Genomic DNA, 14383 nt, shown 5'->3' with positions numbered 1-14383 from the left:
TTTCAAGGGTTGCTTCCCCAAACATTCAGCAAACTTAGTGTTAATACATTGCTCTATAATTTAAAGCTTAAGAAGAAATAAATGATACAAAAATAAGATGTTGGATTTCTTTGAACATTCAGTTTGTTTTGAAATTCAATCACTTAACCTTTGGAATGTACCAGCTGTTTATCTTGTTTATCTTGTGATGCTACAGAATTATTGAAACTCAAATTTTTTTAAATGATTGCTAATACAGCTGACTTGGAAATGTAAATGGACAGTAGCTTGCCCATAAAGCAGTTCTGTTGGGAATTCTTCTGCTTAAACCCTCTTGAGATCACCAGCTTACTCAAGTGCACTTAAAACGTTTTGTGTGCAGAACTTTCTTACCTGTCACAAACAGGATGTGTTCTTACACCTTGTTTTCAGTATTTTGATTGACAGTGCTCTGTGAAAGTGCCTTAGAGCCACTCAAAAGAAGTCAGTGTTTGAACACTTCGCAGAGGCTGTACTAGGGAGCAAGTGCACTCTGATGCATGGTGGTAGAGGACACATGGACCTGCCTCAGGCCACGTGTGCTGTAAGGCAGGTGTGCTCCAGGGTGTGTGCCACAGCCATGATCCAGGGAGCCTGGTCATCCTGGCTGGGCAAGCTGCTGAGGGGGAGCATGGCTCTTTGCTTGCTGGATTACAACCATCTCTTCTAAAGGTGGCTGGACCGTGCAAATAAAAAGAATCCTGCTGGAAACCATCTGGTTTACTATTGGGATGGAAACAGGGTTTCACACCTCAGGTCAGGACTGTGGAACATAGATTGAGCTGCAGCCTTTCCCATGTTGTATGTGTATCAACTTCACAGCATGTTCTATGCTTTGTTTGTTTAATTTCATAAAAAACTATATTTAATACATCTGTTTAATAGTGTTAAAATCAGTTATATTTAAAACTAAAAACTAATGATTTTCATAATAATCAAGTATCAGTTTATACCACCTGAGGAATATTAACCTATGTGTAATACCGTTAGCTACCATAAAGTCAGTCTTCTTAGCAACTTCTTAGTAAAAGAAATAGTAATCAGATACATTTTAAAAATTAAAAAGTTGCATTTGCAACCAAACACTTTTGCTGCTTCATTTTTAAAGCAAATGGATGGAATCCTCATGAGTGATCAGGCAGGATGGTAGAAATCCTGAGAAGGAACAATTATGAAGAGGAAGAAAGTTTGTAAACTGCATGTATTTCTACTATGGAAAAGATTTTCCCCTATCACCCTTCAGCATAAGACATGCACTTAACAAAAGTAATAATTTTTTTGGATGCATCAGAAAATCTCTAGTTTTGCTTAATGTAAACTAGAGTAAAGATGCCTAGTAAAAATAGTGCTCTGTCTTTCAGAGTATATTCACAGTTAATGGTTCAAAATCTCAAGTATGTAGATTCTTTCTGCCAAGAGATAGGAAATGTGACTAATTATGACTAAAAAATAAATCACTAATAAATGTGACTAATTAATCAATGTTATGTGACTAATTAGAAATTTTGTTTAACTTAGAAGAGGGGAAAAAGTGAAACAAATGCAAAGATATTACTTGTATTTTTCAATTACAAATAAAGTGCATCTGTACTTCTAGTATGTGGTAGGCCAGTAAATTAAAGACAGGGAGACATTTTGTTGAAAACAAAAAAGTAAGGAAGCAGTAGCAACTTGAAATTCATAGTCACTGTTTAAGAATTTTAGAATAAGCCTGTCTTATGAAGGATCTGTTAGATTCTGTTTTGCAGATGTTACTGATACTGTGTCCCTCAATGTTCTAACAGATAAAGCTCCACTTGACTTACTGAAAAGCTTGGGGCCATCTAATATTGAGGTAGAACTGCGGGGTTTGGCCCCTGAAGGGGGTGGCTCAATGGAAGTGATGCTGAGCTTTCTGAGAATGATTGGGATGATGCTGAACAAGAAGTACAACTTCGAACTCGCTCAGGCTTACCTGGCACTATTTTTAAAGGTAACAATTTTCTTATAAAATTTATGTTAGTAGTATTTAAAATCATGGTTATGCAGTAAAAAAGTATAAATTGTCTTCTTGAATTATCTGAAGGGATTTTTTGTTGAGAATGGTTTAAAATGTCTAACTAAATGCATTGGATGATTTGGCAACTCATTTGGTGACCGTCAAGAAAAACTTGCAAAACAAAAGATGTTGTGAAGAGGGCCCTGCCAGACAGATTTTGTTCTACTATTCCTTATTTAGAGCTGGTTTTATTTTTTTGTAACGTGCCTAACTTCTTAGTGGTTGTTAATTGTTAAACTAAGGTATGTCTTAAACAAGCAAAGATACTCAATGGTTGGGAAGTAAATTAGACATTTTGATGGATTTATCACTAGACATTGCAAGCCTGACCTACTTTCTATGTCAGTGGGCTGCCTTTCTTGGGTTACCTGTTGAGTATGGCAGAGCTAATGAACTCATGCCAGGCATGTGTAAGTTAAAAAGTTATTCTACTGAATAATGGTAACAGTTACTCTAGAGACAAAAAGTGGCCTGCAGAAGATTGACACCCTTCTGACGTACAAGTGCTTAAGATGCTCTGATTTATGAAATCATGTGAAAGCAATTAATAACAGTTTACTTGGAAAACATTGTTATAATTCACTGAGTAGCCTGTTCCAGTGCTTCACCACATTCACAGTAAAGAATTTTGTCTAATATCCAGATTGAACCTACTGTCTTACAGACTAAAACTCAGTATCAAGGCTCCTAGACTTAAATTGTAGCCTGGAAAATAAATATTGCATCCATTAAGCAGTAATAGTTGCTGCAAGGTCAGAAGGTTTCTCTTCCTTCTGCTCTAACAAGGTTGCTGTTTGTCACATAAGGAGACCTCATCCGCCTCTATCACTGTAGTGTGTCCTGGCATCATTCTTCTTGTTGTGTGCAATATGGATAATTAAAATAATAATCCTGATTGACCTTAGCATATCTGTCTAGCCTTTCTAGCCTAAAGAGGAATTTGTGATGCAGGTCAGAAAGTGGAGAAAGTTACCCTCTAGGGAAGTGTGTGATGAGAATAGGTTCAGCAACCTTGCCAGAAGATGATCTAATAAAAATATCACATATTTGAGACATTTTGCTGCCTTATCCCATCTAGTACATGAAAAATGGCTTGTAAAGGCTAGCAAAAGGGAGGCAGTATTAAATAGTGGAAATTAATTGAAGGAAAACCGTCTTTTTCTTATTTGGGACATTTCCTGAAAGCAAAGTATTGGAATTGAATGGGGGAAAATGTATTTTAAATTCTTATCTGTATTTGTTTCACTATCTGCTTGTTTTCATTTTCAGTTACATCTTAAGATTCTCTCATCAGAACCAAAACTCTTGGAAGAATTATCCAAATTGTCAGTGCAACTTGGGGAAACTTGGATTCACTTGAGGGCTCTCTTCAATCAGAGTCTGTGTATTTTAACATATATGAAAAGTGCTTTGCTGTAAAATACTTCAGGGTTTTGTCTGCGTAAGATTTCCCTCAGAGCAATAGTACAATTTATAACCAAAAATATTGAATTCCAAAAATCATATTGGGTCTTGGATTATAGAATCATTAAGGTTGGAAAAGACCTCCAAGACATCAAGACCAGCCTTCTGATAGATACCACCCTGTCCCCTAATCCATATCACTAAGTGCCAGACTGTTTGGTTTTGTTTTTTTTAATACTTCCAGGGATGGTGATTCCACCATCCTGTTCCAGTGCTTCTTCTGGTGCTGTATTTTATACAACTACATACAGCAGATATTTTAAAACATGCAGAACTGCCTATTTTTGTTCACTTCAGTTGGAGAAAAGATTTCTACGTGCAGCTAAAGTATTTGTTGTGTTGGTCTGTGCTGTCAATGGACAGACATTTGGATTCAAGGCCCTGAGCAACCTGGCCTTGTGAAAGGTGCCCCTGCCCATGGCAGGGGATTGAAAGTACATGATCTTTAAAGTTCCTTCCAACCCAAGCCTTTCAGTGATTCTCTGATTCTATGGCTACATAAAATGTAGTTCACAATGAAGAAATGACTTGAGGGGAAAAAGAGTAGTGGGACTGCAACTTCTGTGCAGGAGACCAAAAACTGTATTGTTCTTAATAAAGTCATTGTTGATGCAAAAATAAAACAAAAAGTCTGAATTGTTAACACTTTATTAACATTAGTTTAAAGCAAATTAATCTAAAAATTGTGTTCCTCTGCAATTAGAGCACTTTTCTTATGATGTTTGTAAAAATCAGTTGTCTTCCCTCTTTTGCTGACATCTGTTTCTGAAGGCGAAGATTTCCAGCTGTACTAAAAATGATTGAATGTCACAGCACAGCTGGTCTGTAGCTGGTTATATAAATTTAGCAATAAATACAAAACTTGATTTGGCTCGCCTAGTTCATTCTAGAAAAGGAATAAACAAGTCCTCGGGTGAGCAATGACAGGATCGATTTGAACTCAAACCGGGCACTCCAGCCAATCCTATTCCATCCTGAATGCAGACGTAACATTAGCCGAGGAGCTGGGCAGTGCAAAGACCCCAGCCACTCAGTTGTCCAAGTGCAGGCATTTTGAACCCCCTTTAAAAGGGGGTTCTGAACAATAAACCCTGCTATTTGTCACACAACCATCAGTGATTTCTGTTGGACCTGGCTCCAGCCTAGGACTGTGACATAATAATTGAACTTCAAAAGAATCCTAAAAAGCCAAGTACCAACCTAAGCAAACAAAAACAGTGTTTTGGGAGGTGGTTTCATATAGAAATTGTTTCTTTTCTTAAGGAGGAAAGATTACTGGAAATAAAGCTGTGTTTTGAGGAATTTTAAATTAAATCAGATGGGATTTTTTACAAATTGAGATTTAGGTTTCAAACCATAAGGTTTGGGCATTGTTTGGGACCTCATGAGTGAAATTATCTTTAACTTTGCTGTTTGAGAGTACTTCTTCCCAGCAGAAGAATCTCCTAAACAAGGCTTTTGCTCTATTTCACATGCTCAAGCTACTTACACAGACCAACAGAGTAATTAATACAGATATATGCAACTTCAATGAGCGAACTTAAAAGATGATTCATTGCATTTGATAGAAGACTGAAGCAATAATGAGGGTCAGTTGTACTGTATAGCTGGTTGTTTTCTTTAATGCCATCACATTGTAGATTCCGTTTTAGTCATGTGTACTGGAACAAATTATCTGCTGACATAGAATCATACAGCAGCAGAAGGGATTGGGTTGAAAGGGACCATAAAGATCATCCACTTGCAACCCCCTACTATGGGCAGGAACACTTTTCACTAGACCAGGTGGCTCAGAGCCCCTTCTAACCTGACTGGACACTTCCAGGGATCCACAGGGTTATCCACAGCTTCTGGTAACCTCTTATTGTCACCATTGTCACAGGGAAGAATTTCCTGTTAATATCCAATCTGAACCTACTGTCCTTGAGTCTAAAGCCATCATGTACACATGAGGTTTCTTATGAAGTTTGCTACTGAGATTCAAGAAAATCCTTTGTGCCACAGAATTATTAATTTCTGGTGATACGGTTTTTGACAACCCATTGCTCCCAGTTTATTGGATTGATCTGAAGTTGTCCAAAATCCCTTAAATGTCAGTGTAATATATAATGAACCTCTCAGCTTGCAGGCATTACTGTAACTCCTTTAGAAGATCTTACAGAATAATTTATTGAAAAAAGACTAAATGTTCAAAGGTTAATAAGGCAGTATTTGCAGACCTGCCTCAGTGGAAGAAGGAAGAGTGGATAAAGAGCTTTCATCTTGGATCAGAGGAAGGGTCTGCCAAGCCCACTATTCTGTCTCCAGCCAGACGAAGAGCTGTAGTAGAGCAGCCTGGTTGTGTATAAAGCGATCCTTTCTCAAGCATATCACAGCACCTTTCAGCAGACAGCAATTACATACTCTCTGACCCAGCTGTAGCCTGACAGTTGTGTTTAATGTTCTGTGACAGACCTTTTGTTCTCTGTGACTTCATCTAATCTCTTTTAGAACCCATTTATCCTTCACAACATCCTGTAGTAATGGGGCCTAAAATTTAATTAACGGGAATAATGTATTTCTGTTTATATACTCCAGACCTGCTATCTTCTAATGTTGTATGCCCCTCCTTGAATGTGAGAAATCAGTTGTGCTCTAGTCTTCATGCTTCACTGATTTTGCCTTAGAGCAGTGGTGAAAGGGTTTCTGTTCATGAAAGACATACTTTATTTTGCTGAGGGCACGTCTGACATCTCTTAGGGGGTTAGGTGTCTTTCCTTTTTGTTCTGTCTCACCTGTGGAATTTTTGCCCATTAGTGGCAAGGAAATCTCCTGGTACTTGTTGGGTGCTTGAGAAACACAAAGAGTTCGGCTGGGCCCAGTGGGGAAGAGGGGCAGGAAAAAGCAGGGGGGCAGCTGGGGGCTGGCTGGTTTCTTCAGCTTCAGAGCAGAAAACTCGCTGGGAGTTGTTGTGGTTTGGGGAAGGGAATTCACCATCACCCAGACAGAGCTGCTGCTTCTTCTCCTTCTTCCCTCTTCATCTGTGAGCCTCGCACTCCCTGTCCTGCTGGGAAGTGTGGCAGTACCAGGCACCTCCGTGGAACTGCTGATCCACCTCATCCACCGGCCCAGGATCGCAGCTCATCCCTGCTGTTCCAGCCGACTGTTCCTCAGAGCCCTGCAGGAGCACCGGGACTGCCCGCCCGAGGGGGTTTGTGAAGCAAAGCCTCTCCTCCATCCCTTCCCGTCTCAGCCGAGAAAGCTGTCACGGGGTCCCTGGTTCTGTTTTCTTGCTAATGCTGTAGTTATTGTTGTTTGTTTGCCTTGTTATAAATACTAGTAAAGAACTGTTATTCCTATCCCCAAATCTCTGCCTGAGAGCCCCTTGGTTTCAAATTTGTAGTAATTCAGAGGGAGGGGTCTAAATTTTCATTCTGTGGGAGGCTCTTCGCTACCAAACACCTGTCTTCCAAACGTAGACAACATCCTAGAACCCTTTCTGGGTACAGATGTTTAAATCTGTATGTACAAGATGTATCTACAAAACTTTTAAGGATTGTAGAGTAGTGGTTGTTCCCCTTCTGTTTTCATGGTCTGCTTGAAGTAATAAGAAAAAGCTCTGCCAAACAGGCTATATTTTTCTTAAAACAGAAACATCAGGGTAATTTTTGTGAAGAATGTATGTATAACAGAGTTGACATGATGTTTGCAGTCTGTATGACCTCATTAAATGTGTTTAGTGCAGTTTCTTACATCGTACACATCTATGTTTTAAGTCCACCTGGAACACTTCAGTAACTTCATTCAGAATATAGTATTTCAATATGTGTGATATCTCACCTTCTTTATTCTTATGTCTTTCTCAACATTTCTACTCATCACTGCTATTTCAGGGGTGTTTTACTATTACAAGAGCTGTAGAGTCTTCCATCAGTAGTTCTGATTGCTTCATGTTATTGGCCTTTTATTTTGTCCTTTTTACCCCACATCAAAATGATAAACAACTTGCCATTAATAAAAAAATTTCTTCAGAAATAAAAAACTTTCCTCCAGCTAGTGGATGGAAGTAGATATTTCACCTGCTATTTTCTGTGTTATTCCTTCACCTGAGACATCAAGGACAGTATTTTGTTGATTACAAGTGGTAGCACACATGAAACTGAATTTGATAATTTGGGCCTTGTGATGCCTATAAGAACTTTTTTAGCACGGTGTTTTTGTAATGGAATATGGAATAGGATGTGGAAAAAATTCTCGATGGATGAAGGGATATAGTTGCTAACTAGGTTTTCTTCCAAGCAGGGCAGCTACTGGGGATTTTACCATTCTTACACAATGCCAAGCCCATTTTAATCTAACTCTGAGTAGCAGCTTGCTGTTAAAATTCTCCATGTTGTGTGTCACAGCACTCCTTCCAGCTTCCTCTCAAGCCTGTGCCTGCCTCTGTTCCTGTGCTTCCTTTTCACCATGATTTTCTCAGCTCTTTTTGTTCCTGAGTGCAGCTGCTGCTCTTAGCAACTACTGCACACAGCAGTCCTGTCAAGTTAGGTCTCTGTACTTCCACTATTTTCTTTTGACTGTTATTTTTTCCAAACAGATTTGGTACTCATGGTTGTCTTGACTTTAAGCCAGGTAGGAGGACCTTGCTACCTGAATTTGCTACTGAGAGGATTCAGATGCTGCACAGTGAACTTCGCTCTTCTCTGAACCGTAAGAAGCCTTCAATCTTAGTGGGCTTTGCTTTCCTTTTTCGTTCAAGTAAAAAAAGAGGTATTAAGAAGAGATGTATGCAAACATGGAGAGTAAAAGGGTAGCAGTGTTTACATTGGCTACATTGTTCAGAAACCAGTGTAGACCTCAGTTGAAGCTCTCCAACATTTTGTACATTTCAAATTCAACTCTTACTTCTTCAAGAAAAATCTTAGAAAGATCTCATATCTGCAAGCTGTCATACTGCAAGTGTTAAAGTCCTTACAGTAAGGAAACAGGAAGATACTCATTTGCATTCTCGGAGTTAGAAAAGACAGGGTGTTTGTTGGCATATTTGAACTCTGTTAATGAGCTGTGTTGAATGAGTTTAGTATTGTTTAATTATCACCATTATATAAGTAGTTTCCTGTGTTGTCTGTTGGCATCAGCTGATGTTTCCTGAGTACTGTACATCAATCTTCTCAGCACATCACCATTTGTATCTTTAGAAATATTTGTTTTATGAAAAGCTATTTTTCAATAAAAATAACTTATCATTTTAGAGATGAGGAATCCAATCAGTGTCTTATTTGACATCAGTGCAAGGATTGGCATCCTTTACTTGATGTGTTTGCAGTGTGTGTTAGAGGAGACCAAAATGCTGTCATTAAATGTCCTTAAGCCCTGTGCTTTTCTTTCTGTGAAGCAGTGGTGAATTCAGGAAAATAAAATGAAAAATCAAATAACTAAGATTTTTCTACCCTGGCTATTATATGTTCTACTCTATGATTCTGTGTTCCCCAGAAGGATTAACTGAGCTCTCTGATGCTTGTTGCACATCACAGAGCTTTGCTGTTTAGTAGCAGTCTCTGAAAAATTACTTTCCTCTGATGTGTGCACTGCTGGTTTGTGAAACAGGTTATGTGAAATTACATACTGCTTCCCTGACTATCCAGTGTGCTAAAAGAAGTGCTGGCTCTATGACTGTTAGATTATGAGTGCTTTAAGGATCCTCAGCCTGAAGGATCAGACAACCTTGGTGTTTTGCAGTTACCTGAAATCACTCATAGAATAAGGTAGAATTAAATACTTGTAGAATCCTCACTCAGTTGCTGTTTTTGTAGACTATGGAAATAAAACTTACCTACTTAAGTCCAGAGGATTCCTTCACCCTTTCTTGTTAGCCTGTAGCCAAGCTGATAGTTGCATTACAGGTACACAGCTGATGATCTATCACTTACTGTCTCTCAAGTTGCCCAATGTTTGTCTCAGAATGAGACATTAATTTAGCAACTCATCCCATCCATTAGCACTCCAAACACTCTTTGAGGGTTGTTCAGATTCAACAAATGGATTTTTTAAGTATAGTTCACTGGAAAACATAGCCATGACATTATTTTCTTATAACCAGTGATGCTTCTGCTGCTCTGGAAATGTTCCATCTCTTTGTCATGGCTGGAAATGAAAAGTCACCAGCCTGTTGAAATGCAACATGTCCCTTCTTGTCCCGTGGAGCAAGGGTTAAAGCCCAGGTAAATATGTTCTCAGAGTGTGTCAGGTTACATATTTTGTTGAACATCAGGTTTGATCACACAGGGTTGTGCAGCTGGTTGTTCTTTACATTTGTGATTAACTTTTGTGTTTGCCCATTTCTTTGGGTTGATGAAAGGGTGAGGGATGACTGCCCAGTTCTCTTTGAAGAATTACTTTTCAACAGAATCAAGACAAATGTAAGCTATTTCAGCAGTGCTTACATCAGTGCTTAATTGAGATGGTTTATTCATGGTGCTAGAGTAAATAGCACCATCTGTACAGAAATCCCTGCAGCTCCCTTTGTGTTGGTGGGTGAGGATGACAGCCCACTGGTGCATATGGAAAGCGCAGAAATACTTGATTTTTTTTTTTTTTTTTTTTTTTTTGCTTCAGTCTCCACAGGCAAAGCCTGCTTCCATTTTCAGTGTGTACCAGCATCCTCTCTGAGGGAGAGCTCTGAATTCACCTTATAAGCATGGGGCTGCAGAGGACTTGTGCACACGTGCTGCCCAATGTTACAGAATTGCCTACACTGCCTGTCACAGCACTGGCATCAATGAGGTCCATGACAACTGGGTTGAGGCTGTTGTGCCCATTTTTAATGGTGAAGTGGAGGATGCAGGGAACTGTTGGTTCATCAGACTCCAGAACAGTCATGGAGCACATGCTGCATGTGCTTTTGAGATCCATCTCTAGTGCACAAAGGGAAAGATTATGAACAACTAGCAGAGAGTCACAAGGGCAATTCATGCTTGCCTAAGGTGTTTGCCTTCTAGGTGGGTGCACAAAGGAAAAACCATGAATTTAATGATAAATTTAGTGCAATTACAGCAATCTGTGATTACATTATCATAGTCTATCATGAAACATTCTAAATTGCTACTCTGAAAGTCAACAGACATGCATTCAGTTAATATTTTGCAAATTATGGTGCTTGTTCATGGCAGTCTATGTACTATGTACCTTTTATACTGCGAGCTGACTTAAGCATCATATTCGTTCTGCAGCACAGAAGTGTGAATTACTTTTGCAGTTATCTGTTATAATCAGCATTACAGAAATTAATCTAGTCACATTCTAATTATGCCTAATGCATGATTATTTTGTTTAATATCCCATAGCAAAGAAGCTCAATAAATTAGATGCAGAATGTTGAATAATGCTAATGGCATTCAAGAGATTTGCACTGAGGTGCAGAAGAATTAGACTGGCAAATGAGTTTAAAGTATTTCAAGTGAATGGCCGATAAAAAATTATTATAAAATTGGTGTGTGCCACAATACTCTTGGCTGTTTTATAAGTTCTTACCTTTTATCCATGGAGGTTTCAATTTTGTGTATCATCACTGTATCATGTCTCCTGCTGCAGCTATAGATCTTCCTTTTACAATAGCTTCTTCACCCTGATTATTTCATAACCATTTGGTAACACAATGTGTGCTTGAGCAAAGACTCCTCCTGGGGTACTGTTGTAGTATGTTTTCTTTTTAAAAGGTTGAATTTTCCTGTACAACGGTTTGTTCTGTTTCCCCCCCTGCTTTGTTGGTTTGGCCCAAGTTGTATCCTCTCTCCTAGCTATCCATCTTCCCTGATACCTGCCCCTTGTTCCCGAATATTCCCTGTTCCCCCACCCATTAAGTTGTCAATCCTCTCTTGTGCCACCCCCTGCCTGGACCGCCCCATTTGGAATTCCCCTATTCCTCCGAGCCCCATTGGACCATGTGCCCCACTCTCCTCCCCTTGTGTTCTCCATTGGTTTATGTATTATGGAACCCCGCCTTGTGCTCCTCCCCTAAGTCCTCCCTATTGGTGAGAATTTTGTACCCTCCCCTTGAACCTCCCTTATATTTAAGTCCCTGCGCACTCTGGTTGTCTTCTGTCCCTGGACCCCCTGAGAAATAGAACTGACTTGGAAACCATACAAAAGACCCTTCCCTGATTGTCATCCCAATCCTGGACACTTGCCAGCCTGTGCCATCGAGAGCAGATTTGCTGCTGCAGAACTGAGCAGCCCTGCTCTACCACCACTCGTACTATTTAGAGTCTGACTGGCCACACAGGTGAGGGCTGGCTGGCAAACTTCCTCCAGCACTGCATCAGGGTACAAGGCACTTACTCTGGGAATGGTGAGAGGTCCAAGAAACACTGTGAAAAGAGACGGCAAAAACACATAGCCAGCTGAGAAAGAGGTGCAAAGTGCTGTTTTCTTAGTGTGAACATTCTAGAAATATATTTCTAGAACAAGACACTGCTGCTTAAGCTTGGAGACAACAAGACAGCACAGAAACAGACTGTGATGCATCTTCAGGAACTGAGTGCTTACTGCAGTTAAATCTAATTTCTCAGTCAGGAAAATTGCATGAAGTGATTTAAAGAATCTGTGCAATCAGAAGTAGGAAAGGTTGTCTGTCCTCAGGAAGAGAATGGGCCCCAGTACAGTGGTACTTGACCCAGGAGAGAATGTTCTCTCTAGAGATGCTGTCCCAGTTGCAGCATCTCTCTCAATAATTAATGAAAAATTGCCTGAATATCACAGGAGTTGAAAAAAAAAACACCTGCTTGGAGGAGAAAAGTAAAAACCATCATTTTACACAAGAGGGCTCTGCAGGGAAGCAAGGGTCTGATTGCTGAAAGCTGAAAGCCCGTATTGAGTAAAGACAAACATTCACATTTCTCCTCTTTCCTGTTTATCTGTGGGACCATTGTGGCTGTGCTGTAGAAACATCCTTTGCCCTTAGAGCGAATTGCCTGCAAGATGTTACCTTTATGCCTAAGATTATTCTTAAGGCCCTTCTGCTTAGATAGTCACAGGTTCCAAAAATGGCCCCAAGTGGCTAAACATCATCATTAAACATTGAGACTATCACATGCAAGTTGCAATCCTGGCTGCCTTTGCAGGACCAAACAGAATGATTTCCTCATAAACCGAGGAGGAAGGCCCAAATCTGCAATTCTGCCTTTCTGAGAATTGATTTGGTTTTCTACATAAACTGGGATTCAAGTCTGTCTATTGTGATTGCCAGTGTTGAGATCTTAAAGGGCAATAGAAAGGAATTATGTAGTGGAAAAATATAAAGATACTGGCAAAGTACTAGCTTGATAAGTGGAAAATGTACTGATTTTTTCTCAACAGAATCCAATTAGTGAGATATACTGAGTGTTTCTAGGGGTTGTCAAGACCTGAACAGATTTGTCTTTCTAAACAGAAGGTTGAGGTACAAATTATTTTTGCATTAAAATATCCATTTCTGTGAGCTTGGGCAATTTTTAAACCTAATTTATAACTATTTAATAATATACTTTGTAAAGAAAGTACTGAAATTGTCAAAATGAAAGGAAAAACATCAGAGAAATATTAGGAATGAAATAATGACATAAATTTTAATCCTATGGGATAATGATGCTGAAAATGTTATGGACTAATGTTTTACCATGGCTTTCCACGTTAGATTATCTGCTTAATGCATATGAGAATGTTTTTAACTGAGCCCAGTACCTGGTGTTTAAAGAATAACTCTTGATTATATCATACATATGTAAATATGTATTTTGACATAACTGAGGAGGTGTTGTTCTTCATTGAATGCCTTTTCTTTTCAAGCTCTAAGGAAAGGCTTTGAAAATATGATAAATTTTTTTCAAGCAGAACCATAGCACAACTTAGATACTCATTCCTCAGCTTATTTATCATTTTCATATGTTGATGAAGGAAATCCTGGAGGCACAGAGCATTATAGATGTTACCAATAATCTTGACATAACCCATCCTTATGACCCCACTCAGATAGATGATTGATAGATCTCAGATACAGAAACCTGATTATTACAGATAAACCATCTTTACTATCCTTTCTGTCCCTACACACATCAACATTATAGCCAGTGTCCTGATCAGCAGCAATGCTGAACTTGCTCTCCTGTTGCTTCAATAAACCACACTCTTGGGGAATCTGGAGCATGCTGGTCCTTATGGAATGTGATCAGACCCAGAGCACTGCTCTGGAAACTGCACTCTGTCCATCTGTGCTCAGACAAGTTCTTCTCTTGGACTCACCCACACTGATGGTGCCTAAAGTGGCTGTAACCAGAAACAAACCCCAGCCCCTCCCAATTCCACTGATCACTGAGGACCAGCTGGAGTGCAAGGGTATTGAAAGACCCCCGAGCTGTTCACCACTCTTCACAGAAGTAATCGTGAATGCCAGTTTATTTCTATCTTTAGCACACTTTTATAGGGTTCTACAGGGTCTGCGGGCAGAACAAGCTACTATTGGCTAACACACACAGTTTACATTTTTTCTCTTACACACAGGGATATTGTTTTGCTTTACTCTCTCTTCTGCATGAAGGTTTCAAGGACTTTAGCCCTTAATATCACGACTTAGTTCAAAGGCTGGTTTGTGCATACAGGCCTTTACTAATATATAAAATATAGCAACAATTCCCCCTTTCTCTTTTTGCACAAACCAGGCTTTGGATAAGATAACATACAACTTAGACTGTCATCCCAATTAACATTATAAGTAAAGTCCGTCCCCCTTCTAGCACAAGAGACCTCAACCATCTAGTGATGCCTCAGCTGGCGAACCAACTTCCGATGGGATCACTATCTTCTTTCAGGGCATGTAACCCATCCTGTAGCTGTTGTAGTTGCTCATGGATG

The 14383-nt window shown here is 39.5% G+C and overlaps 1 protein-coding gene across 2 annotated transcripts in view; it reads left to right on the top strand.

Moving 5' to 3' along the window:
• The window catches only part of WDR36 (WD repeat domain 36), a 35076-nt gene extending 24987 nt beyond the window's left edge, over nucleotides 1-10089 (top strand). Inside the window, exons 22-23 of one of the 2 annotated variants that reach the window (XM_058865084.1) lie at nucleotides 1803-1990; nucleotides 3326-10089. In XM_058865084.1, the coding sequence (XP_058721067.1) occupies nucleotides 1803-1990; nucleotides 3326-3475 (338 nt within the window). In that variant the 3' untranslated portion in view covers nucleotides 3476-10089. Of the gene's footprint in view, nucleotides 1-690; nucleotides 864-1802; nucleotides 1991-3325 lie in introns of those variants that run through there. The other variant, XM_058865085.1, reaches the window with a different exon arrangement.
• Nucleotides 10090-14383: the final 4294 nt, after the last annotated feature.

Source organism: Poecile atricapillus, chromosome Z, assembly GCF_030490865.1.
Source record: "Poecile atricapillus isolate bPoeAtr1 chromosome Z, bPoeAtr1.hap1, whole genome shotgun sequence".
Taxonomy (NCBI): Eukaryota; Metazoa; Chordata; class Aves; order Passeriformes; family Paridae; genus Poecile; species Poecile atricapillus.
Note: the sequence above shows the minus strand (reverse complement) of the source record. Positions and strands in the feature narration are given on the sequence as shown.